The sequence below is a fragment of a genome, unplaced genomic scaffold, assembly GCF_019419815.1.
Source record: "Pyrus x bretschneideri cultivar Hongxiangsu unplaced genomic scaffold, Pyrus_bretschneideri_v1 Contig8, whole genome shotgun sequence".
In the NCBI taxonomy this organism is placed as follows: domain Eukaryota; kingdom Viridiplantae; phylum Streptophyta; class Magnoliopsida; order Rosales; family Rosaceae; genus Pyrus; species Pyrus x bretschneideri.
In genome coordinates, this window is record NW_025999820.1 from 1,259,481 (window position 1) to 1,286,527 (window position 27,047).

General features: G+C 35.4%; 5 protein-coding genes across 6 annotated transcripts; 3 read left to right on the forward strand and 2 right to left on the reverse strand.

Annotated features, from left to right (window-relative positions):
• Nucleotides 1-1,575: 1,575 nt before the first annotated feature.
• On the forward strand, nucleotides 1,576-2,158 carry LOC103938962 (zinc finger A20 and AN1 domain-containing stress-associated protein 5). Its single transcript, XM_009349013.3, has one exon. The coding sequence runs from the start codon at nucleotides 1,576-1,578 to the stop codon at nucleotides 2,062-2,064; it is 489 nt and encodes a 162-aa protein (XP_009347288.2). The 3' UTR covers nucleotides 2,065-2,158.
• LOC103938961 (glutathione S-transferase zeta class) lies at nucleotides 2,094-5,918 on the reverse strand. The gene is made up of 9 exons (XM_009349011.3): nucleotides 5,754-5,918; nucleotides 5,267-5,323; nucleotides 4,935-5,020; nucleotides 4,749-4,820; nucleotides 4,183-4,236; nucleotides 3,991-4,066; nucleotides 3,256-3,317; nucleotides 2,877-2,936; nucleotides 2,094-2,432 (listed from the first exon to the last, which is right to left on the reverse strand). Exons 1-9 carry the CDS (start codon nucleotides 5,866-5,868, stop codon nucleotides 2,334-2,336), a joined length of 681 nt encoding a protein of 226 aa, XP_009347286.2. The 5' UTR covers nucleotides 5,869-5,918; the 3' UTR covers nucleotides 2,094-2,333.
• A 7,192-nt stretch (nucleotides 5,919-13,110) lies between these two features.
• Nucleotides 13,111-16,357, forward strand: LOC103938959. The gene is made up of 7 exons (XM_009349008.3): nucleotides 13,111-13,448; nucleotides 13,596-13,652; nucleotides 13,780-13,905; nucleotides 15,316-15,382; nucleotides 15,659-15,751; nucleotides 15,900-16,013; nucleotides 16,118-16,357. The coding sequence occupies exons 1-7, from the start codon at nucleotides 13,279-13,281 to the stop codon at nucleotides 16,169-16,171; spliced, it is 681 nt and encodes a 226-aa protein (XP_009347283.2). The 5' UTR covers nucleotides 13,111-13,278; the 3' UTR covers nucleotides 16,172-16,357.
• On the reverse strand, nucleotides 16,259-19,322 carry LOC103938960 (proteasome subunit beta type-1). The gene is made up of 7 exons (XM_009349010.3): nucleotides 19,161-19,322; nucleotides 18,950-19,057; nucleotides 17,337-17,418; nucleotides 17,005-17,134; nucleotides 16,782-16,924; nucleotides 16,586-16,672; nucleotides 16,259-16,490 (listed from the first exon to the last, which is right to left on the reverse strand). Exons 1-7 carry the CDS (start codon nucleotides 19,205-19,207, stop codon nucleotides 16,416-16,418), a joined length of 672 nt encoding a protein of 223 aa, XP_009347285.1. The 5' UTR covers nucleotides 19,208-19,322; the 3' UTR covers nucleotides 16,259-16,415.
• Nucleotides 19,323-23,003: 3,681 nt separating this feature from the next.
• LOC103938957 (protein cornichon homolog 4-like) lies at nucleotides 23,004-26,607 on the forward strand. Of its 2 annotated transcripts, XM_048575408.1 has the most exons (6): nucleotides 23,004-23,343; nucleotides 23,380-23,476; nucleotides 24,351-24,532; nucleotides 25,598-25,720; nucleotides 25,813-25,881; nucleotides 26,238-26,607. In XM_048575408.1, exons 2-5 carry the CDS (start codon nucleotides 23,405-23,407, stop codon nucleotides 25,844-25,846), a joined length of 411 nt encoding a protein of 136 aa, XP_048431365.1. In that variant the 5' UTR covers nucleotides 23,004-23,343; nucleotides 23,380-23,404; the 3' UTR covers nucleotides 25,847-25,881; nucleotides 26,238-26,607. The 2 variants fall into 2 exon arrangements, with proteins under 2 accessions (XP_048431365.1, XP_048431364.1); XM_048575407.1 differs by having other exon boundaries at nucleotides 23,005-23,476.
• Nucleotides 26,608-27,047: the final 440 nt, after the last annotated feature.

Sequence of the window (27,047 nt, forward strand, 5' to 3'; positions counted from 1 at the left end):
ATCATCTTTTTAGTTGCCTCTCTCATACAAGTCACAATCAGAAAAAGTTTGTCTAAATACTAAATTTCTACGAACTCCTAACAGTTGGTTATAAAAATATAAGAGTGTATTCTAGAAAGAGTGTAGAATATGATGTCAACTTTCACGTTCTTCTCCTGCAACTGCAAAACTCTACATTTTATTAAGGGATTTAGAATAAATTCAAAATTTCCTCAAAATTTCAAATTTGAACTTACTTTTTGGCTGATTGTAAAACCCAAAATCTATTCACCCTATACAAACTCCTTTTTTGAAACTCGAGTGGGTTATCGCAATCGTGATGAAGACTATTGAGCCTCCAAATGAGTGGCTATTCGAGGTCCAATTCTGATTTTTAAAAGTAGGGTGTATTCTCCCCCACCCCACCCGAAACCAACCTTCGTAAACGTTCCACCTTTCACAGATAAGGGTATACCAAACCCTTATCTTGATTGAGCCACATTTAAATTGAATCTCTAATGGGTATGTTTAATTTTTTTTTTTCTTAATTAATGCTGACGTGGCATTTCGAAGCATATTGTTGAGTTTCATTTTATGTTCCAATTGGTATGTTAGTTTTTATTTTTTTGGGAAATTGGCAGAAATGATCCATTTTGTTAATCTTGGGTCAAATCTGGTGTATACTTTCTTGGTTCTAAGTTTGGCCTCCTTCGAAGATGTGACGGCGGTGGCGATGCGATCTTTGCTGCTAGAGATTAGGGTTTTTTATTGTTTGCTTTTTAGGCCTTTTACTTTCTCTGTAGTTGTTTACCCGGTTCTTTTTGGGTCTTATACTAGTTTTTTATTATAATGAAAGTTGTCTTCGTCATAAAAAAAAAAGGTCAATGAATAATAAAGCATATCCACAAAGTTAATCTTTATTTTTTTTTTGTCAAACGATAGATTTGTTAAATTAGTAAGCTAACGAGGTTCGAACTCATGTTGTAATGCAAATACAACACTCCTCTCTACCGTTGTGGTAGAGGGCCACTTGCACAAAGATAATCTACTTATTACAATTCTTATTTATTTTTGCTTATCTATAGCATCTTAATTTTATAAAGTTATTACTTTGATTCTTTTTGTTGGAATTCTCCTTCGGAAGTAAAGCGAAATATCCATTGATCAATGCTTATCCAAAAGATTGCCGGAAGAGGAATTAATTCGAACTTCTTGGACTCCTTCCACTGTTGGGAAATGAAATACATCATACTAAAATCCAAAAGTTTCTAAAACAATAAATAATAAATAAAGGCAGAAAAAGTCATACGAAGTAATCCTACTCAATTTTGGAAACGGATTCCCACAACAAATCCATCGCCCTTGTATTATATAAATCGCACACGCCATACAAGCTTTTGTATTACAAACTCAACAAAGTGTGCTGCTAAATTTACCCAGGAAGAAGCCTTTTGTATTACAAACTCAAGAAATTGTGCTGCTGAATTTACCCAGGAAGAAGCTTGGTTTTTGAGTTCGATCGCCGGAAGAAGAAGAGAAGAATCACGGTTACTTGAAAAACAAGAAAACAAGGAGAAGGAGCAATAAGGGATCGATATGGAGTCGCAAAACAAGATGACAGAGCGTCCCTGCTGCGCAAACGGTTGCGATTTCTATGGCTCTGTGGAGACCAAGAACCTGTGCTCGAGATGCTACAGAGATTACCTGAAACAAGAGTCCCGAGAGAATATGAGGGCAGAGTCCGCCATGGTGGCTTTAATGAATAACCTTGATAGGGGTTCCGTCGCTGGGCGAATAAATCCCTTCCCTTCTTTGAAAGCATCAAACTCGGTCTCTCCTTCTGTCGCCGTTGCTGGTTGCTCCAAGAGTAGTAGTGGATCAACCTGTGTGAAAAATAGGTGCGAAAGCTGCAACAGAAAGGTTGGAGTGCTCGGCTTTAGCTGCCGGTGTGGTGGTGTGTTCTGTGGGACGCATCGCTACCCAGAAAAACACTGTTGCCATGTAGATTTCAAGATGGCTGGACGAGACGTTTTGGCCAAGCAAAACCCACTTTGCAAGGGTGACAAGCTAGAACACAGGATTTAGAGAGAATGAAGTTGTAGTAAAGATTGGCATGGCTGAATTTGTTTGTACTGTTACATATTTTGTTTGATTTCGGAAATAGATATTTACGTTTTTTTGTTCGATACCAATACATCTGATCATACGAAGAATTTGAGTGATGTTCTCTTACAAAGAAGCAACCGATGTTTCAAATTTGACCTTATATAGAGATACAATAACACAAATGCTAGTATACATAAGGCAAGAAAATACCGAACTGTTTCAAGTCATATGGCGGCAAAATCGCAGACTTAATGCACAGCATCAGGTTGCCTTTCTGGTAATGAAGCTTCGAATTCTGGTAAAATCTTGTATGATTCATACAGTCTACTTAAAGTAGGGAACTTGGACTACACCAAAAAAGAATGTAGCAAACATTAAGGACCCCAATAAGTAAAATGTTGGCTGATACCGAAGAAAGTGATGCGAAAGAAAACCAATATATAACCCTTTTCTAAAAAACTAAGACATCCACGCAGTACTGAACGATTCTTTTAGAGGAGGGAATAACTATATAAACAGTTAAGAGTTGCCCCAAAAGAAAGAAAGTGATGCGAAGGAAAACCAATATATAACCCTTTTCCAAATAACTAAGACATGCACGTATTACTGGACGATTCTTTTAGAGGAGGGAATAACTACAGAAACAGTTTAAGAGTTGCCCCCAAAAGTTTACACACAGCAAAGACATACACACACACATACAACTCTCAATGTACAAAGAGCGGAGTGAAACTACTGGTACTCAAACCTACAAAATAAAGTTGGCAAATGAAAAAGTGGAAAGAGTTTACCATGTTAATATTAAACCTTGTGGTAACTACAGCGATCTGTGGGGCTAAGAACACGTCCGCCTGCAATTAAACCCCTTTAATTGGTTAGTTATACTCTAAAGAGGTCAAATGGGTGATAAAACGAGTTCAATTGAGCGATAACGATTCTGTATAAAAAGAGGAAAAGAAAGCAAAAAGCAAAGGCTAAAGTCTCTTCAACTCCATGTACATAGACATCCAAGCATCGTGGAGATATCAAATTGACACTATTGATGTCGTCCCACAATGTATTGGGTTAGAAGCAGTTTGCTGGTTCAGATTTGTTCAAATTAAAAGAATTAAGATAAGATTGCAGTTAACGAAATGTAAATAAGAATCACACAGCGTTCAGAAAAGAGACCATATACACATCATCTCCTGTGGCGTATCTACTATCAAAATCCTTCAGCAATGTCTCGAGAGCTACATATGAGAAAAGAAATAACATCAATGAATAGAAATCTTTTGTAGTTGCATGTAACGAGATATTAATGAAGGTAGTTGAAGTCCCACTAAAACCAATTAGAAATATGGACAGTAGCACAACTCCTTCAAAGCACATGCAACCTTAATTCCCCAATGTGGATTCACTCTCAACAATTACGATACATTTACATAGATATATGTAAAGCTTTAGTACATAGTTTATGACTTAACACTTCCAGACATAAATCAGCCTGGCAAGGTCTCCCATATAAGTAATGTAACTAATAAAGTCAAGCAGAACCCAAATCTAGTGATCCATTTTATACTTGACCGACACAATCATAAGCAATTTTTCATGTCAATTCTTTTGATCTCTCTTTAGTCCATAATTTGCACATGGAAAACATAATGACAGATGAACTGCCAATCTGCAAGCGGCCATTCATAGCAGTTGCTATCATACATCACTCTTACAGATCACAGGAACTTACAAGTATAAGCCTTCTCATGCATAGACCACAGAAAAGTATATATGGAATACATTACAATAACAAGGCTACAACATAACGACCAGACTCCACATAGTGCTAACAGGTTCTCCTAAAAAGCATCCACAATGCAGAGAGTTTATGCTTAAAAAATGAACATGAACATTCAGAAATTCACTCACCGAAGAAACCTTTATCTATATTCGATTGAGCCCAAGACAGGGACTCTTCAGGACCAGACTTCTCTGTAAGATAATTCTACAGAAACAAATGGTACATGATAAATACATATTAAAACAAATCAAGGTCTACATAGCTATGAATGTAAAGCCAAATTTCGTTCTTCAGATAAGGTATAAAGAAACAGAATGTACCAGTACTGACAGCATGTGAAGTGGCTGAATACTAGAGCTAATAATGCTTGCGGCCTGTGACAATATTCACTAATTGGCAAATTAGAAAAAACAATAAGTCCATGACGAAGTCATTCTTAACTTCAACAAAGACTTCACCTCTCTCATTATTTGAACAAGATACGCGACTTACATCAGTTCACGTCACGACATGGTTTAATTGAAGAATATAAAAGGGACAAGCAGAGAATAATTTGCAAACAAAAAACACAAAGATAAGGTCTTTTAACACTTTGAAATACTATTTTTCTGAGCCCACTCATAGCTACTTGATTAGCGTTACTGAAAGCCTTCAAGGGCATCTAAAATTAGAAAATTCTTCAGCCTAGGACACAACATCATAAACTCTTTTATGTGGCAGCAACATATGTTGTTATTTCTTCAAATCCTGGATCAACTGCTTAGATTTGTGCACGGTGTAAGGACCAACTATCATTATAAACTAGGCTAGTCAACTTCAGGTGCAGAATATTCTAAAACCAAATTATTTAAATTTGATATGGACTTCACATTTAGTACAAACATACCTGGAGATTAAGAGCTCTTAGCCGAGGATCAGCTGGCAATAACGGTCTCTGAGGATACTTGTCCTCTAAATACTAATCGAGCATCACAAGAACACATTGTACCCAAATAACAGAACACTTAGAGGCACAAGTAAAACCTTCAAAAACTGTAAACAGATGATCCATTTCCCAACAAATTACACTAACCAGCAATATCGCAAAGGAGTCTGAAACCACCGTATCCCCATCGACCAACACCGGAACATAATGAAGAGGATTCAACCGCTTAAACTCTGCAACTCAAGCACAAAAAACAAGGCTTAATTATTTAAATCTGGAAAACATAGGCATCATTATTAAATGGGTTATCTCCGGCATATGACATTGCCTGGCAGTGAATTTGTACCACGCATTCGATAAGTATCCAGTATCCACCAACGTAAGCATTGATAGTTTTATAGGAACACTAACAATTTGACAACGGATTGTTTGGCAAGAGAATGCGACTTGTAATGAGCATAATTTCTCTTCAAACTCACCTGGACTGAACTGCTCTCCAGCTGGTAGGTTCACCGGTTTGTACTCACACGGAAGTCCTACACATTCAATTGAACTAACAACAAATCAAAACCGAGTAAAATCCAACCCTAATAAATTGCACCACACATTCGGTAATTGATTCATGAATCAAAATAACCATCAACCAGAAATATTATTGAAATTCTTATACTAATCCAATTACTCCGGAAACACAGCCGAATCCCAGACAAAGTTCGAATTTTTAGCATATGGCGCTTTACGGAAAGCAATAATGCAACTCGCTGCGGGTTCGATCCTACCGATTTCCCACCCCCTAACACCTAACTATTTAACACACCAACGCTGCTAAAAAAAAGTTCGAATTTTTAATTCAACCAAAATTTTACACAAATTGAAATCGAGTGACATTAAATTCCAATGAATCATAAAACATTCAGGAGCACAAAAAATGCAAAATTTACACTAAAAGTAATCCTTTTTAAAAACCTTTAAGATTGAGAGCGAAGCGGACGCGCCAAGAGCAGGAGCTCTGCCAGTAGGAATAGAGGAGGAGCTTTGAAGCAGCAGGTAGCTGATTGCTGCTGCTGCTGCTGGATACCATGGCTCTCCGTTGTTCAACAGTTTTCTGGTAAGAAGTCAACTTCTAATGGAGTTACTGCGACTGTTTTTGTTTTCTGCTGAGCTGTCACTGTCGAAATGGCAAGCAAAAATTTTATCGGTTGGAAATTAAAATATTATTTTCTTACCCAATGTTATTCTAAAATAACTTTTAATATATGTATCGAAATATATATATATATATATATATTTTTTATAAAAGTAATTTTTTTAAATTTTAATTAAAAAAAAAAAAAAAAAAAAAAACCTCTAATACAACCATTTTCAGTACAATCAAACAAAAAAAAACTTCTAGTAGTAGCTGGTAAGGACCGGTCTCAAATATATGTCTATTATATCAAGTGACCAACATTAATAACTACATCGGCAAGAAATTCGCCTTACAAAAGACATGAGCCTAAGAAATAAAAGAAAAAGAACTGGTCAGAGATCTGATGTCATCAATGATTGTCCTCGATCGCCAATGTGGGTGTACTACACTTGACTAAAATGGCATCAATGATAAGCTTAGAATCTTCTTCAAGACGCATCTCCTTGAAACCCTTAACCTTTGCAAATCAAAAAGTATCATGAAGAGTAAGAGCTTCAGCAACAAAAATGGTACTTTCTCCAAGATTGCGAGCACTAGCCACAATAGGTGAACCATAGAACCACTACTTACGACAAAACTAGTTGCAGCTTGTGAACCCACAGCAGAGCTAACAAAATTAATTTTGAGTTTAGGAGCATGAGGCAACCTTCACTTGATTGTTTGAGATGAAACATGAGTTGCATTTTGGGTATGAATTGATCTTAAGTTTTTATTGGCATGGTAATATTGTCTACCCTCTTACTCTCGTGTGTGATGCAAAACAAGTAATTTGATGCAGGAATTCACATGCGAGATCAACATTTTTGGTAACGAAATTTTTATTTGAACTCATTTAACCTCTTTCTACACTCAACTTAAATTTTAAATGTGAAATGTCTTTATTATCCTATTGCATAATTATCATCAAGTACAAGATGAAGTTAATAATAAAAGTAAAAATTATCAATAAACTCACACTCAAGAATCAAATACTAACCATCACGTAATCTTTCTTTGACGTTCTATCATGGCAAAAATCATAATATGCATTCATAGAAAGAAAAAAAGGCCCTTTTTTATGAATGAACAGTGATTTTGAAGTTTTAGATCCTCTAACTTTATTATCGTCATCATGACTACCACCACCATCATCCACCAACCCTATCACCACCATATCTCCAACACTACTCATCACCTGTAGGAAACCTAGTTCTACTTCTGCTGCTACTATTGCTGCCAAAACAACAAGCAACAGCTAATCAAGATCAACGGCAAGAAAAGGTGGAGGAGGAGGAGTGAGAGGGTTGGCATATGCTTTCACTAGTACTGCTACCTCTTATAAATGAGATCAAAACCCTACTTATTGCAAGAGTAGGGTTTCTCTGACAAAAGGGTTATCCAACTCTTTGGCTCAAGGGGAATCAAGCGTTTGGGTCCGATAATTTAGCTACATCAACCCAAGTAAATCCACACATACCTAGCTTGTTCTGAATTTTTGGCTATCAGTAGTTCTGAATCAAGTGTTTTTCTTCACTTTTAATCATCCCTTTTAATTAAGTAATTAAAGTTCTTTTCTTCAATTAACATCTAATTAGTAGTCTTGTTGTGTCGACGCACTGCAAACATGTGAGAGCATCATAATTATTGCATTTCGTTTTATTTTGTTTGTAAGATTTTGTTTGCACACTGTTGAGTGTTTATAATTGATGATATTCTGAAAGAGTTTCCATTTCTCAGTTTCTAACTCCTTGAATGCCTTGCTAGCTATTATTCCCATTACTACAAGTCGGCCTGCAAAACATTTGTGCATTTGTTAAACTAGCTAGGGTTTAGTTAATTTAGTTTGACTCTCATAGTCTCATGGCACTGTGTTTAATTAGATTAATAGATTTAATTAACATGGATCTTCATGAGACTGGTCCAGGAATCTTCTAATGTGAAATACAATGGGTGTAAAGATAAATTTTCATATTGAATTTGGTTTGCAAAGGTAGTTTAGGTAGTAAATTTGGGTTTAAAGAGATATTAATAGTTTAATTAAAAATGATATGGGTGCAGAGAGTAAGTTGGGAGTAGAGAAAAGTTATATGGGTTTGAATAAAATTTCAATTTTGGTAATTGATGCTGTAATATGGTTTCAAATCCACTTTGTGAGGATCCTCACATCTTAGTCATTCATCGTGTATCGTGCGATAAGAAATTATTTGACTTTTTTTTATTTAAAATTAAACACAAATAGTATCTGACAAAAATTAGCCGCACGATGTACGATGAAAGCTAAGATGTGAGGATCCCTCGGAGGATCCGGAGAGGATCCTCTTCCGTGACCAAGTATAGTCCTATAATAATTAATAAGGGGTCATGTAATATTTAAAGCAGTTTATGTTGATTATATAAAACAAAGTAATGTGAGAGAGATCATAGATTTGTATTATTATATTAGTTATTAATTGTGGCAAGTGATATTCAAAAGCAATATTCAATAAGATAATTAAGTTCATCAAATAACACACGCGGTATGGACACATTACTTGCGACATTATGTTGTACACAATGATAATATAAAAATGTCCCTAACATTTTTCATATAAAATACATTGATAAAGTGTGGTATGGATACAATGCTTATTTTTTGAAAAAAAAAAAAATTACTACTATTAAAGGGATGGGAAAGAATTCGAAATTATTACAATTATTTAGGAGATGTTCATGGGAGTGTCAAACCCGGGACGCATGAGTAAAAACCTAACCTCTTACTGGATATTAGACTTATGAAAGGAAAAATAAACTTTTGAAATAACATATCCTATCTAAGCGTAACCACATTTTAAAAGACAGAAGAAGTCATCGAATGAGCCTCCATTGCACCGTCGATAAGCAAAAAAGTACCAGTTACACTAACACCAATTGTTTAGCTAATTACAACACATCAAGCACAATACTCTCAACAATCTCTATGACTAGTGAAATTACACAAGACAACATATAAAATACTAACAATAACCACAACGAGGAATGAAATTGGAGCCGAGTAGAGGAGGCCAGCAAAGATGATGGCAAGGAAAAGAGTCGTTATTAGTTCAGGTCCTACGGCAGAGCCATTAGAAGTAGCAACTTGGTAATCATGCAGATCATGAGAAGTGCCTCTGGTCAAACTCAGATTTATTGACGTTCTGATGGCCTTAATCTCGTCCGAACCGGAGATTCGATCATCAGCAGCAGCAGTGCCTGGCGGTTCTGAATCTTGGACTACTTGCTTTACGTAAACGTTTTTACGATTGCATGCATGTTCTGCATGTAACAATTATGAATAAATAAGTTAATTAATAAACTCTAATTAATTAGTCAGAGATTTAATGTTCATTAACTTACGAACAATAATTTTTTGATATAACAGATATAGTTTACACTCAATTAATCTAAACTGCGAAAAGAGAGATTCGAGCTTATGTACATTAACAAAGATTGAGGGAAAAAAAACACTTACCAGTGTCAATCCATCCTTCACAAAGAGTCAATGCCATCAAGAAGAAGAAGATCGCAGAAACTTTTACGAAAGCCATGCATTCGATCAAAACACTAAAAAATTATGGAATGAGAGAAAGAATGGGTAGATGAAGGATAGTTTGAGATTAATTGTTCTTGTATATATAGGTGAAAGATGTGATTCTTTAGCCTATAGGATTTTCTCCATGACCGTGAGGGAAACAAAAACTTAAACTTTCCTACAAAACTTAGGAAAGTTCATTAATTTCCGATTTTCCTTTCGTTAAAGAAAATAGGAAACATTTGATTTATGAGTTATGAATCCATGGGGCTGGTTTATAGATTAGGGAAGGTAAACGATTTACCACCTTGATTATTGATAATCGATGATTTTTTTTTTTTAGTACAACAATATATTTTACACTAAAAGGATGGAAGAGTTCGGCTAAACTATACAATGGATAATCTAATTTGGTATCGAATTCGCCATCTACGAGATTTGAACCTAAAACCTCTTGCTTACAATAAGTGCAGAAAAATATCACCAGACCATAATACTAAGTAGCATAGTCCATGAAATTTTGAATTCAATAAATTAAAAGAGAATTAAGGAACAAAAATAAACGGGACATGCTAAAGAAGAAAAGGGTATTCAGAAATCTCTTAGCTATGTTGACCAATAAATAAATAAAAATCTCTTAGATATTAACCAAAAAGGAGATCCTATATGCAGAAACATAATCAACCCCTTTCCTAATATGATCTTTTTAAATCGGTCCAATTTAAACAAAATAAAAAAGAATAGTCAACGGCTTCAACAGAAATCGTAAATGTAATTTTCTCAGATAAAAATATCTAGGCCTTGTTAATAAAAAAAGGATAAATTACACAAAACTACTTTAACTGTGGGTCAAACCACAATCTCATAGCTCATGTATGTAAACATTACAATGTCATACCTCCCAATTTCCATCGACAACAAAGATGTCCCTCAACATGTCCCTAAACTAGGCCTTGTCTTTGACAAGGGACATCTTGAAAGTATAACTCTCAGACAAGGCTAGGTCTGGTTGAGAAGTAGTAATGATCATCAAAACGCATCATGAGGATGTGCAGTATCTTGAATTTTGAATACCATTTGATTTAGTAATTCGAAGAAGGTGATAAATCTGAAGGTTGCTAGGGAAAGATTACAAATGGCCGTGTTGCAGCACAACAAGATACTTTTCAAGAAATCAGAAAGAGGAAAATGAAGATCGAAGTCCAAAAACGAAGGATAAATCCTAATGTAGAGATACTGAGGATCAAACATTACTGGGAGTGCTGCGTGAATATCTTGACCCCGCTCACACCAGATTTTAGATTGGCCCAAGAGATCTTGGTAATTTTCAATGAAGGTTTGACCTTCCTCCTAAGTATGAACCCTCGTTAGTGGAAGGCTATAAGCAAAATTTCAAGTGATTTGGTACTTTTGCTTGAAGAGGACATGGGTAAGGCTTCGAAAAACAAGGAGAGTTTTTGAATTGGTACAAGAAGAAAGTTGATTTTTTTTTTAACGACGAGTGATTAGTTCTAGTTGAACGGAAGGAAATGATTTGAGGATATATAGGCGTCATTTGACAGAATTATCTGGCTGTCGAATACGGACTGACTTACTTAGGGATTAGTGAATTCGATGGTTAAAACATTAGTACTGAATATCGAAGGAGATTGCTTATTTTTCGTGTACCTGCCACAAATGCAAAATCTCATAATTACGAACGTTATGGCATGATACTCAGAGACGCACGTCTGAATCCGAAACACCTTCATTTTAACGCCAAGATTCAGATCAACACGCGAAGATAGAAAACCAAGACGCACGTATTTCAGCTTACCCCAAAAGGTATGGTTTTTGGATAATAATCCATCCTCGAGGGGAACAAGTTGCCTCTCAGATGCATTGTTAGGGGTAACTGCACCACAAGTAATTATAATCCTAAGAGGGTGCAATATCTACTTCTAGATATCCTCTAGGATTCTCCCAGCTTAGAACAAGGATTCTATCCTAAAAAGTTCTCTCTCCTGATGGTATAAATACACATGTCTAGGGTTCATCTTTAATAACATAATCTAAACACTTAAATTCTTTTACCCACTACTTAAGTTTAAAACTGTTCACTAACTTGACCATCGCAGAGCCTTTGCTCGGCAGATTTTCCCCCCTCTCCCCCCCCCCCCCCCCCAACCCCACCCCCACCGCTCCCATCATAGGCTTGCTTAAGGTTGTTTATTGTTTTGTAGTTCCAACACTTACCCTTGCTATCTCTCCAACAAAACCGCTGGAAAATAAGTAGACAAAAGCCTAATGTTGGAAGGCTCAAGCTCTGTATCATAGGGTTTCTTCACATCCTATTAATATGTGAGTTCCTCTAAATCTTTCGCCCCTTGATTAGCTGCTATATGGAGCGACAATTCACACACCAATTGGCCATTAAAGGCTAGTCTATCGCCACTATTTGAGTGTCCGAATAGTGATGCCCAAAAACCAGCAAGTTGTGTGCCATTAAACTTTTGATGCATCATTCCTAGCACATGACTTGCTTAAGAAAGGTTGTTAACCCTTTTCCTATACGATTCTTCCTCTTTTGTTGCTAGTTGAACCCCATGAGTTGCCATCTTCTGTACACATAATGATATAAGCATTCAATACAAACAAATTGAACAATATATACCCTAATAACAACCAAATTCAATAATGTATAACCTTAACACAACATGTCAACAAGTTTTCATAACAATATATCTACAGTAAACAAACCTTCATGACTTCAGCAATATCAAGTTAATTAAGAAAATTAACAAAGATTTTATCAACACAAATCATTCCCTACTCAATAACATTAGCTTCAACAAAACAAAACTCAACAACCTATCCCTTTTACACAACCTGTCAACAACATTCCATAAACCCACATCCCACCAAAATTTCCAAAAATTCCACAAATATCCACAAATTTCAACTAATTTCATCAACCAACTTACATAATTAACCATAAACACCAAATTAATTAATCAAATTTACATAAATAACAAAATTTACTTCTAGGGTTCCAAATTTCCAAACTCACCAAATTTCAAATTTACTTTTGGGGAATGAAGTATGACGTCGACTATTGGGGAATCAAGAACTCTAAACCCAACTCTAATCAAGCAAGCACCACATCCTTTTTGTGGACCCGACTGCTCACCCTCGAACTAAAGTCACCTAAATTTCTAAACTTTTGTATGGAAGTGCAGTTAGGTTGGAGACAACAAGCACAACAAAACTACGACTGAGTTTTGAATGCAAGGAAATTCTCGAACGGTAAGCAAGTTTTCGACTGGAATGATGTTTGAGGGTTGGCGGAAGATGAAGAGTTTTGGGTGAAGAAGACAAATTTAAGATCGTAATTGCTAATGTCCCGGGGTGGGGGGAAGAGAGAGTTTAAATCCTAAAAATTTTGAATTGATACTAGGTGCCGTTTTCAATTAGTGAAAGATCATTTATGACCCGAATTTACCCTATACTTATTTGGATATTTTAGTTTTTAACCGTTCAAATTTGATCTACCGCCCAAGTTTGGTCAGCATACAAAGTTCGCAAAGTGCGGTCCGCACTTTAGAAAACGCGAAGCCTATCCCTGCACACGGTCCAACCCAAGAAGTAGGACCGAAGACGAAGAGCTTGTCCAATTTAGTGACGGAATAAGAAAAAGGCGACAGAAATATGCTGATAAATACGCATAAACTTACATTGAACCCTGCACACACACCCAGCACAAAGAAAAATAGAAGAAAGAAACAGAGAGTAAAAAGATGGCTTCCATGGCGTACCCAGCAAGCTCCTCCTCCTTCTACAACCACTACAAGAATTACAGCAAACTGAAACAGCGTACCACTTTCTCCATTCCCCATCGTATCATAGTTTCTCAGAAGCAGCAGCAGCAGCAAAACGACCATAAACCCACCGACCCAATTGGTCGAAGGTGCTCCTCTCTCTCTCTCTCTCTCTCTCTCTCTCTCTCTCTCTCTCTCTCTCTCTCTACATATGCATACATACATACATACATACATTAATATGTATATATAGATATATAATTTCTGATAAAAACGTTATAATGTAACAATTGAAGGGAAATAATACTGAGGAGCAGCGAATTGGCAGTGGTAGGAGCCATCTTCAACTTGAGGTACATAGTTCAATCTTATCTATTACCCCAGCTGAATTTTTGGATCATTCAATTTATAATTTAATTTAAAAATCATTTTTTTCCAGAACAGTTTTTGTGTAATTTAATTGGGTTTGATGGGGTGCAGTGGTAAAAAGCCCGAGTATCTTGGGGTGCAGAAAAATCAGCAAGCTTTGGCTCTTTGCCCAGCTACTAAGAATTGCATATCAACCTCTGAAAATGTCAGTGACCTTACCCATTATGCCCCTCCCTGGTATCTTTCTTCTTCTTCTTTAATTTTTATCCATTTTTCTTGCCTGGTTTTTTTTAGAGGTTTAATAGAGTTTGGCGATGCGATGAATTCAGGTTTCCAGAAGGTTTACCGACTTCCTAAACCTCATGATGTTGCTAATTCTCATGTCTTGCTTTTCTATTGTTTTAGTTTAGTGCTCATGTTATTATATTGAGAATTTTCCCAGATGCTTTAATTAAGAATGTTAATCAAGTTGTCCAAAAAAAAAAATGTTAACCAAGAACTTTATATTTTATATTGTTGTGGTGTTTTTTTCAAATCAAGAATTTTAATCCAAAGCTTTGGCAATCACAATATTTATACATTTTGATATACAAATTAAAATATGTTGAGGGATAAGAGATTTGGGTTAGGGTTCATTTGGAAAGTGTTAAATGACCAGTTGCTTTTAAAGAAAATATTTTTAGAACCAATCTTTAATAAAAATGCAAGTTAATTCTGAAAAAAAAAATTGTATGCTTTTGGAACACAAAAATATTTTCTTTATTATTTAAAAGTAATTTTTCAACGAGTCTTCAGCCTTTGTGTCGAGCTCAAAGTTCACATGAATCAAACCTCTGACCCTCTTATTTACGAGGAAAAAACATGAACTATACTAAAAAGACATAAAAAACATGGATGCTTTTGGTGAATGAACCATACCAAACATATTGATAAGTATAAATTAATGACTCATACTTCCATACATTCTCTCTTCTTTATTTATCATTGGAAGGTGTCATACATATACTAATCCACTATACTTGCTAAACCTTTTGTCAAAGCCCTAACAAGAACCAAATTAAAAGGACAAATTCGAAACATTACAAAAGTAGATAAACTAAACCAAGAACTAATTAAAGAAAAATAATGATCAAAATAAGTTGAGATATGATCAAATGAAGAAATTGGATCCACTACGAACCTTAGTATTCAGAATCTAGAGATCAAAAAATTTGGATCACACAAATTAAATCTGGCAGTTCTCATTAACTCATTCTAGTGATACACCTCATACAAATCAACGACTTTAATTTCTTTTCCACACAAATTAAAGATCTAAATTTTTTAATCCTTAAGCTGCGAACATTGAGGTCGGAGCAAATCCAATCCCCTGTCATATGAGTTAGAAATCGTACTTTTAGTATTTTTTAGCTTAAAATAGTTTAGATCGGTTTTGGGTGTCTCAGACCCTAAATCGATGCAATGAGAAAATGAGATGGTGGAACTTTGACCAAATGAAGGGTCAAACCTGGAAGGCTGCAATCCACTAAACTTTCTAAAGGAAGACGCCCATGTGGGGAACGTATGGAGTGAATAGACCAAATGTCTGCTCATCCTTCCACCGACCGTCAAGTAAAATGTGCTCTCTTTTTTTATATTAAATTACAGGAACTACAATGGAAGTAGGAAAAAGCCGGTCAGCAGGGAAGTTGCGATGGAAGAACTTCTCCAAGTGGTAAAAGCACTTCAAACATGTTTCCATTTGTCATTTATGTCCACTTAAATCATCAAAACTCATGTCACTTAATACTACAGAATAATAGTATTTCTCTTCATTTGTAAGTGAGAAATTTTAGATTTGATTATTCCTAAAGGCGAATTTGAACCACATTATTGCTCGCCCATTATAAGGCATATCTCACTTTCTCAGCCTTAGTGTAAATAAATATTGTTTGTTTCAATAAAAAAAAAAAAAATCAGGGAAACTCATATCTCATAACTCAATTTGCAGATTAAATCGACAAAGCCAGACAAGTTCACACCGCAGATTATGGAGAAGAGAGACGACTATGTTCGCGTGGAGTACCAAAGCGCCATTTTAGGGGTAGGTGTAAACCGTAACCCGGATTTTAGAATATAAAATGAGTTTCTGACATTAGTGTACGTGTACGCGAATGACTGCTAGTCATCAATCAATGTAGGATCTATGGTCGAGTAACAATAACACATGGATTGTTCTTGTGTTGATGCAGCTTGTGGATGATGTAGAGTTTTGGTTTCCACCAGGCAAAGACTCAATAGTCGAGTATCGATCGGCATCCCGGTTGGGGATATCCGATTTCAACATCAACAGAAAAAGAATCAAGGTGAGCACAAACAACACAAACAATCTCAATATTGTCACCTATACCTAACAACTGCATTCATAAAAGCAACCTTCACTTGAACAAATTCCCGGCTTTTATGACAGGCATTGCGGCAAGAGTTAGAGAAGAAAGGTTGGGCGTCGAAAGACAGCTTTTGAGATCCTGTTACCGTTACACAATACGATCATATGCAATTCGATCAACGATCATGCAGATAGATCAACATTGAATCTCAGATTTTCAGATTTTGGCAACCAGTCATGTCATGATTTTTGTATTCATACCAAAGATATCAGATATGTTCTTTTACTCAAGACACCCAATAAAGAGAAATTCTAGTCTTACTGTCTAAACACAACAAACAGTGGAGCATATGAATTTCCAATTTCTTTTGGGCACACATCAGTCCTTCCTCAGCTCCATATACTCATATCTGGTGCCATCCGCATTGAGGACAACAATCTCTAGCCTGTCGCCCTGTAAGACATCCATGAGTCAATGACACGTTAAAGAACGAGGTTCATATGAGCTTGATACAAAACGGACAGATATTAAAAGGACCGGAAACTAACAGTGTAAATATCTCTTTCAGTTGCAGATGCAAAACAAGTTTTGACCAAGTCGATCGCTTCTGCTTCAGACAGCGGTGTGACAGCATCCTGCACATTAATAACAAACAAATACGCAGTCCTAAATTGTGGGGCAGATTAATAACATACAAACAACCAATAGTATGACGCAAACTAGTAATCAAAATCGAGAACAAACCTGGGCAGGCAATAGGAGTGGGCTAGGAGACTTCAATTGGTTGTCCAGAAAAGGAATGATAAGTGTAGAACCAGAACCTTGGGAGCTATACCCAACCCTCTCATAGGAACCAACAGCATCATATGTGAAGACGCAACCCTTACCTGCAGATTTGTAATTAAAATGATTTGTTAGCAGCAATAGTCTCAACTGGCAGCCAAAGGTTTTAAACTCTAATATTTACCTTCACTATCTAAGCCACCCAAAACATTAAATGCGTAATAGGGGAAGAACCGCTTGTAGTAAAGGGTGTTGGAAAGCAGTTGAGCCATCGCAGGGCAGCTCATTTGTTTGTTATGTTGATGCTGATAAGTCTGGGAAACAATGACAAAAAGGATGTATCATCAGTTCGTGGCATAACTCACTATTTATTACATGCCAGCATAAATAAATCTAGCCTATACATGGTAAAAAAACATCTGACACCATCTGTTGCATTGCAAACGAATAGCGTTCAAAGAAAAAAAAAAAAAAAAAAAAAAAACAAAGTATTGTAATAGGATTTTGAAGCCTCACCAAGTGCTTAGCTGCCAAATGCTTTTGCAAAGCTTTCACATCAGCTTGAAAACCAGAAGAAGCCAATACAGCTTTGTCCGCTCTGCAAGTTCAAAAGACAAAACAGTAAGACACAAACAATATCAACTAAATCTGTAAATATGGTCTCCCAACATAAAATAGTCCATCAAAGACTACTAAGGGCTGACGTACTCTTCTATTTGCACCTTCGCTTCCCTCAGTTAGCAACCATAACTTATCACTAACAATTTTTTTGGTATGTCTGGAAGTTATCTCATAACAATGAGGAAAAGGGGAAAAACCCATGCCAAAGTTGAACCAATTTTGCATCATGTTTTTGTCTGTTATACTAAACTTTTCTCTTCCCCAACTAATTTATCACCTTTGCAATCTGGGGGCATCTGATCACTCCATACATACCCCAACTGCAATGTTATACACTTTTCATATGGTTACCTACCTTTAATTCTCTGCCTCACTTTTTTTTTTTTTTTTTTTTCGTTTTTTTTTTTTTGCTGTGGTACCTTCAAATTCATTTTTTGTCTTCATCAGCTCTTATCTTTTAATTCTATCTTCCTAGTAATTTCTTAAGCTGTGCTCAGGGTCCTCCTCACCTGGATATAAGCCTATTTCTAAAATTAGTACAGTATGGTTTGGTCAGGGTTTCAGAAACCTATCGGTTCCTCAGCATCAAAATTTAGACTAAGGTGCTTTAACAATCTGGTCTGACACAGTGACACTAGCTCAGGTACTCAATCCTAGCAGCGTCAATTCATATCTACTTTGTTTTGCACCTTGATACTTTCATGCTTTATAATACTTCAATTGAGAATCTTTGATTTAGCTTATGAATACAGAAGCTTCACTTCCTAACTCAATTTCTCTTCAGCATAATTTCATGCTTTTTTATACTGCAATAACACGTTTTCGGTGCATATTACCTCTCATATTTATCATCTGCTACTTTTTTTTACATATTTCAGTCAGTGGAATCAACCATAACAATGATAGCAAACACAATAGCTATCCCAAAAATCATTAGCAGTAAAACTGCAAGCATTACAAATGTCCAAGAAGCAAACTGTTATAATCACCACACTTCCTATAAGCCATCTAAAGAGAGCATTTTTGCTCACCACCCTTAAATGGTGACCATTACCACCGTATTAACCACCGTTGGACGAGTGTGATTTACTCTAAGTACTACACAAATCTCGAAACTCATACTCATCCAACAGTAGTCAATATGATAGTAATGGTCAGCATCGCCAGGGGATAGTGAGCAAAAATCCCGCTAACTAAATGCAATGTACCTTCCCCAAAACCCACTAGGCTAAACCTCTAATACAGAAGTAAAACACAAACCCAAGTGGTAATTAAAAATCAAACCTAACCACGAGCAAAATAAAATCAGTTAAAACCCTAAAAACGCCAACAAAAAATTCCTAACAGCAGTAAAATCAGATAAAAGTCATCTTTCCCAAGGATTAAAATGAAGTTTTCTATAAAAACACAGCGGCCAGACTTTCGAATCTCCAAAATCGAGTGCATAAATATAAAAATTCATGAAAAAAAATTATATAAATACGAGAGAAATTGGTATAAAAGCACACAATTTGCAGATTTTGGAGTAGTCGCGGGTGAGAATACTGTAACCGGTCGACATCCGAGTATCGGCGGCAATCACACAGTAGTTGGCTCCGGCGATCGCCACACAGGACCTGCAATAAGCACGAAAACATTAAAATCCCAAAAAATAAAAAATAAAAATAAAAATAAAAGAGGAAACGACGATATTGTTGCAGGGAACGAGAGAATACATACCCGCCATTGTTGTCGTAAGGGGACCAGTTAGCGTGCTGCTTGGTCATGGCGGATCGGTCTGGGTTGAGAGATAGAGAGAAGCAAAATTAGGGATTGGAAATGGAGAGTGAGGTCTCTGGGTTTCAAACACCTTGCTTTTCTTCGTTCAGATCCCACGGTGTCGTTTGCGTCAAGAAATAAATCGGGCTTACGGTGTCGTTTTGGTGTGGGGACTAGGACTAACGACCGAGGCCCACGTCGTGCAGATTGGTTATAGAAGGCCTCAATACACTTGACCAGCCCAAAACGTAGTTCTATTTGGCGAAAATTACGTTTTGCACACACCACTTAATGTAAAATTTTATTCTACCCTACTTATAATGAGAAGTTTTAGGTTCAACCTGTTAAAGTAAACGGATAATATGATCTAACCTGAAATCGACTTGTTAATATTACCAGGTAATATGACTTGACTCGTAACCGATTAGCGAAAATATATTTTAAATCAATAAATAATAAAAATAAAAAACATAATTTGACCAAATAAAAATAAAAATATAATACTAAATTAGTATATGCATACCATAATGTCGCATCCTGGCCCAAGCCCCCACCACATCCCGGGCTCGAATCCACTGTAGCACGATATTGTCCGCTTTGGGCCTTGACCACTCCCTCACGGTTTTGTTTTTGGGAACTCACACGAGAACTTCCCAGTGGGTCACCCATCCTGGAATTGCTCTCGCGCGAACTCACTGCCTTATATGCATATTCTCATCCCTACCTAGCACAAAGCCTTTTTGGAGCTTATTAGCTTACATGATCCACTCTCCTAGACGATGTGAGATGTTACAATAATGTCATATAAATATTACTTCAAAACATAAAAAAAATTGTCTTTCAAGTATTATATACACCAAAATAAGAGCTTAATGAAAAAATATTAGTACATTACTACAAAATACCAAATGTTCAAGAATATACAAAACGAAGAGAGTTGTATTTCAAGGTTGAGGAAACATGCACATTTTTTTAATGTGTTTGATGTTTTTAAATTACTTGATGTTTTTATTCTCACTTTTTTCCTATAGTGTACTATAAAAATAAATGCATAAATAAAACTTTTATTTTTAAAATTTATATAGAATAATAATATAATAACACATATTTAATATACAATATATACATATATACTATGACTATTGTAATTTATAGTAAATTTTTTTAGTAGTTTAAAAAAACTATAATTATCAAAATAACCTTTTTTTTCTTAATGTGTCGAAATGTGTTACCCATATGTCATCCTCATGTAAACCTACAGGACCCGTTATTAATGGATTCTTATTGTGACCTGATAAGGACCCAATTAGTTATCATGTTGACCCGAAATCTATTATTTTCGTATGGTTTACTTGTCATGTTATTGGGTCGTGTAAAAAATTGTTAAGTCTACTTATGAATGTAAATTATTATGGATGACTTTTCTATTGGCTTTATCAAAATCTACTACCTGTACCAAATACTTACAAGTAGTGTTATAGTCAGTCCCCCTAAGGGTGCGTTTGTTGTACTGGATTATCTCAGACTATACTAGCTTCAAGGGCTAACTTGGATTGGCTTGACATGGACTGAGTAATATAAGAATAATGAGGCATTTAGTGCAATGTCGCACTAATTCATGTATTAAATTATTTTTGAGACCCAATATTTTTTTATTATTTTCTAATTCATATTTCCAATATTTTATTTATTTATTAACAAACGATATTATCTATACTAAGAGGGGTGGTGAAGTCAACTAAGCCTCTTAATGGGTTAGCAATAATGTGATTCAAATTCACTTTTTGCCAGAATCGAATATAAGATTTCTCATTTACAAGTAAAGAAAAATATCACTAAATTATATTACTAAGTGACAATATCTTTACTAATTAATAAAACCCTATTTGTCAACCAAAAGAGAGTGAAAAGACAACTTAGTCTTCTATCACACAAAAAAAAAAAAGGTAATAATGTAATTTCAAAGATCCAAATTTTCCTTTTTTTTTAGTTAAAATACCTCTAACATTAAAAAAAAAAAAAAAAAAAAAAAAAAAAAACCAAAATTTCCTGTTTTTTAGTTAAAATTCCTCTCTCTTTCTTATTTTTAAAAAAATGTGCTTATACACACAAATACGTAGACAAATGATATTTATATTTATTAAATCCACAATTTTTTGTTTCTCTCTCCCCTCTCTACCTTAACTTTCCTCTCACCCTTGTTTCCGTCCAACTCTGCAATCTGCGTCTCTCTCTCTCTTGAATTCACTTCATAATCTCCTTCCAAATAAAAATTAGTGAACTTGTTCGCTGAAATTTGAAGGTGCCATTCGAGCAATCTTGTTCATTGAAATTTGCAGGTGACATTTAGATGGGCCAACAGCTAGTCGATGAGCTTCGTATAACTTCAAAGTCCTCGAATCTAGAACGTCTGATGTGGGTTTTTGGTTTTAGAAGCACATCGATTTTGTTTCGAATTGGGGATTGGGTCTAGAACAGGTGTGCATGTTTGAACTTTTTTTTTTCTTTTTTTTTTTTGGAATTTCGCACGGTGCGTTTTTCCTTTTCTGGATCTGGAATGACTGTTGTGCAGGATCTGGGTTTTCAAATGGTTGTGGGACGCGAAGGAGCAGCTGGGAGGCGCAAAACATTGCAGAATTGGGATTAGCAGTCCGCCCGATTTCGAGCGGTCTCGCTAAGACCGTCTAGCGAAAGCTAGTCCGGACTACGCTAACATTTAATTCAATCTAATGCGGTGAAAGCTAACGAAACAAACAATGACACCCTAAATTAACTTCACTACCCTTTTTTTTTATTTTAGTTAGATCGATATTTTACATTAAGAGGAGTAGGGTTTGGTTAAATTGTATAATAGACAGTTTAATTTGGGATTGAATTCATTATCTACGAGATTCGAACTTAAAATGTTTCATTTTTAAGTAAACAAATTATTATAGGATGAATACTTTTATTTATTAATTATTTAGTTAACCGTTATTCAATTTAAATGTGACTCAATGAGCATAATTTTTAAAGGAAAACTAATGAAAATGTTTTGAAAACTTTGAGTTTTAACAATAAGGACAAAATAAAAGGTAAAGTAAATAGTACATAATTGACTTTTTAGTGTAAAAATATAATTTTTTGTTAAAATAAACAGAACTGAGAGCTTTCCGTTAAAATTCTTAATTTTTAATTTCATGATATCTAGATTTTCGTTACATACGTGTCATTTGAAATTAGACTCCTACTATGAAAGGAATTCCTTATTCCTTAATTATAATGGTCACTCGTTGCGCTTAAAAATTATACCCTAAAGTCTATAAAAACATTTTGATCCCAGATTTTGCCATTCAACAAAATTCCAACGAATTATTGTGAGTATTACGTGCAAGTACCCAATTATTGTGACATACAATAACTATTGTTTATTTATGTTTTCTTTTTGCATAAAATTGTTTATTTATGTTCTTCCCTTAATTCCATTTGATATATTTCTAATCTTCCATCTTAATATGATGGCTGGAACTGGAAGCCCGCCACTAGTCAGCTACGAGCCGTTCAACCTTTTCACTAATTTGTTTTAGATTTAAAAACTAATCCCATCGATGCAATGCAAATGACTTTCTATCACAATAATGAAAAAGAGTGTGTTGTTTTTGTAGTACGGCATCTATTTGAGCCGTCAGCTTCCTAATTTAATAAATTTATGGTTTGATCAAAAAAAACAAATTCAATGTAGCGATTTTTGGCATTGGAAAAAAAATAATTTTGTCTACGAAATAAGAACATAAAAAGTGGTGGATATTCAAGTATTTTTTATTTCATATTTTATAGACGCTCTTGGCTGCTGAACGGTTCATCAGGAGCTCCTGCTTACATCTAATTCCGAATAGATACGTGTTCACTCGGATTGGAGGTAAGGAGCTCCTGTATCTTCAGCAGCCACCAAGTATTTTCCTAATTTTATTTCTAGAAGCCAAAGTATGGTACAACGAGAAATACTTACCTGTCGTAGACAAGAACTGGATTTCTGCTTGCAGAAACAAAACAGTAGAAAACTTGATTCCTGAAATTGTTTCTCTGTGAAATAAAAGAAGACAGAAACTGAGAGAGAAGATCGAAGCGCGGAAACAGGGAGACGCAGACGAAGACAGAAAAAGTGGAGAGAGAGAGAGAGAGACAGAGACAGAGAGAGAGAGAGAGAGAGAGAGGGGTGGTTGGGTATGGAGATGCTGTGGACATGGCTGCTGAGTTTCTTCTTCATTCTAGCTTTGCTGTGCATTCTGGGTTATCAGGTAATTCTTCCACGATTTCATCCCACTTTTTTAATTAATTAATTAATTAATTTTATTTATTCAGAACATGCTCATTGGATCACAGACTCGGATCATCTGGGTATTTAGATTTTACCTTTATAGTGTAACTGGTTTTTCTTGTTTTTTTATTTTTAAATTTTGAAATCAAGTATCTATTCACATATGTTGTTTTGGATGTTCATGGAACTAGAAAAGGGATTATCTTTTCATTTCTTCTTTTGAAAAATTTCACGCTTTGTTCCCCTTCAAATCAAATGTAAGTTGACTTAGAAAGCATGGTGCAGAAGCAGCCTGGTTTTCTTTTTTTTCTTAAAAATTTGCAGGAAGAGCTTTTGCAAAACTTGTAAATACAAAGAAATACTGGCTCTAGAAATTGATACTCAATGCGCCCAAGGCTGGTTCTTTTGCAAAATTTGTAGAAAATGTTAATCTGTAGGACTTGCATCTGTGCGTGTGTGCGCGTTGTAAATTTAAACACAGTCTAAGTTACATTCTTGTGCCGAATAACCTGAGTTTTGTAAGACATATATAAAAACTTGATCAGGTGTAAGCTTAATTATGATGAAAACGATACTCCTTGACGTTCTGCGGAAATTCTAGTTAAATGAAGGGGATCCTTTGTTTAGAGCTGTCCAACAAGTCATATTTAGATATGGATTGACGTTCTGCGGAAATTCTACTCAATACAATTTGTTGTCCTTAAGTGTCGATAACACCTATTTTTACCTAGTAGAGCTGCCCAACAAGTCATATTTAGATATGGTCTTGCATTGTGTGGTTAATCTTGGCATTTATGCACGGTTCTTGAGATTTTTAGATGTATGACCCTGACCCCTGTGAATGCTGAATGCAGCTTGTGTGCTTGGTGGACCTTGAGTACGACTACATCAACCCATATGATTCATCATCTCGGATAAACAGTGTCATTTTGCCAGAATTTATTGTTCAAGCAGTTTTGTGCTTCATTCTTCTTATAGCGCGACATTGGTTCATGCTTTTCATGGCTCTGCCGCACCTTTATTATAATGTCAATTTGTAAGTTTCTTTCTCACCCATTACTCAAATGTTGTTAGTGTCTAGAATTATATAAATGACCACCTCTGTGTAATCCATAGGGTACAGCTTAAGTTACGTAGCGTCCACAACATGGTTATGTGTTTCTTTTTGTCATATGCCTTTCCATATAATCTTGTTAATCTTGAAAGAAAAAACTTGCTCATGATGGATTATGAATTCATCATTTTGGCACGTACTTCAGTAAAAAGTGCGAAACTTGAATATGATTATACTGTAACGTTGTTCCAAGTGAAGCATGCTTACATGGTATATAAGTCAGCTAGGTAATCAACTGAACATTGTAAGAGAATGGTTGTTACAACCCAAACACTACCCCATTTGCATGTTATTAACAAGTTGGGATAAGAAATTTAGACTTGATTACAATTTGGTTTTATTGGTATGGACATACGGTCAAGTTATGATCTGGAAATACTTTTTGGTGAAATCTGGATCTTGAGAATTTCTAGTTCTAATAGGACTCTGTGCTCATTACTTTTTGGTGAAATCTGGATCCTTACCATGAACTTTCAATTGGCTGAGAGGCAGTTTGGGAAGCTTTTACAAATTAAATCACATTTCACCACCCCAGATAATGAAATCGTACTTTTTCATAACATCCCTCCACCTATTGCCCACCCTTTCTCTGTGCTCCATCCCTCCCTCTATGTGTGCGTGTTGAACAGAGCCTTCTGCCATTCATAGCCTACCTATATGGATGCTAGTACGTAAACTAAATGCACAATGGTGTCTGGACGGCATCATGTTATAACATACTTTGGATTGCAAATTATATTGAATGCATTAGGAGATTATATCAATATCGGTGTATTTACTATATTTTTGGCCTTCATAATTTCCAAGTTGTCAAGAACACAAGTTATTTTTGTTCTTTAAAGCTAGGTAACGATTGATCAAGAAAAGAATCATATTATTACATTATTTCATATGATTAGAAGAGGAATAATTTTATTCACAAAACCTCTTTAGATACCACATTAGAGCTTATCATCATATCTGATATGATCCGTGACTCTTTGTCAGGTACATGACGAGACGGCACTTGGTAGATGTGACTGAGATCTATAACCAACTGAGCTGGGAGAAAAAGCAACGCTTTTTTAAGATTGGCTATCTTTTGGCCCTATTCATTCTTTCTTTATTCTGGTGTTGTTTTCAACTCCCTTGGTAAATTGTTCTTGGCTCTTTCGAAGCACTGGCGTGAAATTACATTTTCCTTTCCTGTAAATGTGATTTAGGTTGCTATGGAGCATTGGAGACGAATATGATTAACCAGACATCATTGCTCCCACCAAGCGTTGCACATCGTAAGTTGTATTACTCTTTGATTTCTGTTGTCCATTGTGGCTAAGAACCACATAGTTCAGGCGATTGTGCTTTTATTGTCGGGTAAAAGCAAGTTAATTACTTAACTCAGATTCTTTAGGGAATAAGAAGTGACTATTGCATCATCGACTTGCTGGTGTAATGTGTTTTTCACCAAAATGAATCTAAATTTCACAAGTTGGCATCATTTTGTATTTAGGTCGACCCTCGTAATCTCTTATCAGAATTGTAATCAATTGCTGAATTGCATGTCATGTTTTGAGCTTTGGTTGATGTGGTCGTGGTATCAGGTATGGCGTTTTTCATGAGTGATACTAATTACTGTGGCTAATATCAGGTTTTTATGATGGAGCCGGAGACGGACACTCGTGGATATAAAATCATGACTTGTGCGTAATTCAGCCTGGTTTTGGCACCTGATTTGTAAAAAAATTAAAAAAATATTTGTTAATATTGTTGAGGATGACCATTTGGACGAGAATGACTAGATAGAATGGGTATACTTTCAGGTCGCATTTGTGTCAATTAAATAAACCCATATGTAAGTTTGTGTAGTCATGTACTTGTTTCATTGGTATGAGACAGGATGACACGTAGTAGTGTAAGTTGTTCTCCTATAGTACAAATCCTTAGAGATTTTAAACTTAGAAGATTACATATGGCTATTTATAATACAATGAAAATATGACACAAGATTTCTAGTTGAATCCTGAAATCGTGATTTGCTCATGTAAACATGGTTTCCCATTATGTAACGAGTTCATTTCATATGAATGAAGAGTTATATATTACACAAAGGGTTATGAAATGAAGCATATTTTCATAAGTAATTTCCTGAAGTATAAGCAAATTGCTCTGTATAAGTTTCAAAGAATAATGTCATGAAGTGTAGAAAATTCCTGAAAGATTCAAAAGCAAGCCCTAGAATAGAGAATAGCAAATGATGCACTCTGATGTAATAAATAATATAGCACACAAATTAAATCCTCTTTTTGACACTTGTAGTAAAGATATAAGTAGGGATCGTTTTAGGCCGGGGATTAGGAATGATTGCTAATCTAATGAAAACTGACTCAAAGATACAAATATATGATTAAAAACACTTAAACAAACTCAGAAACTCTTAACTAAACTTATATGACTCCAA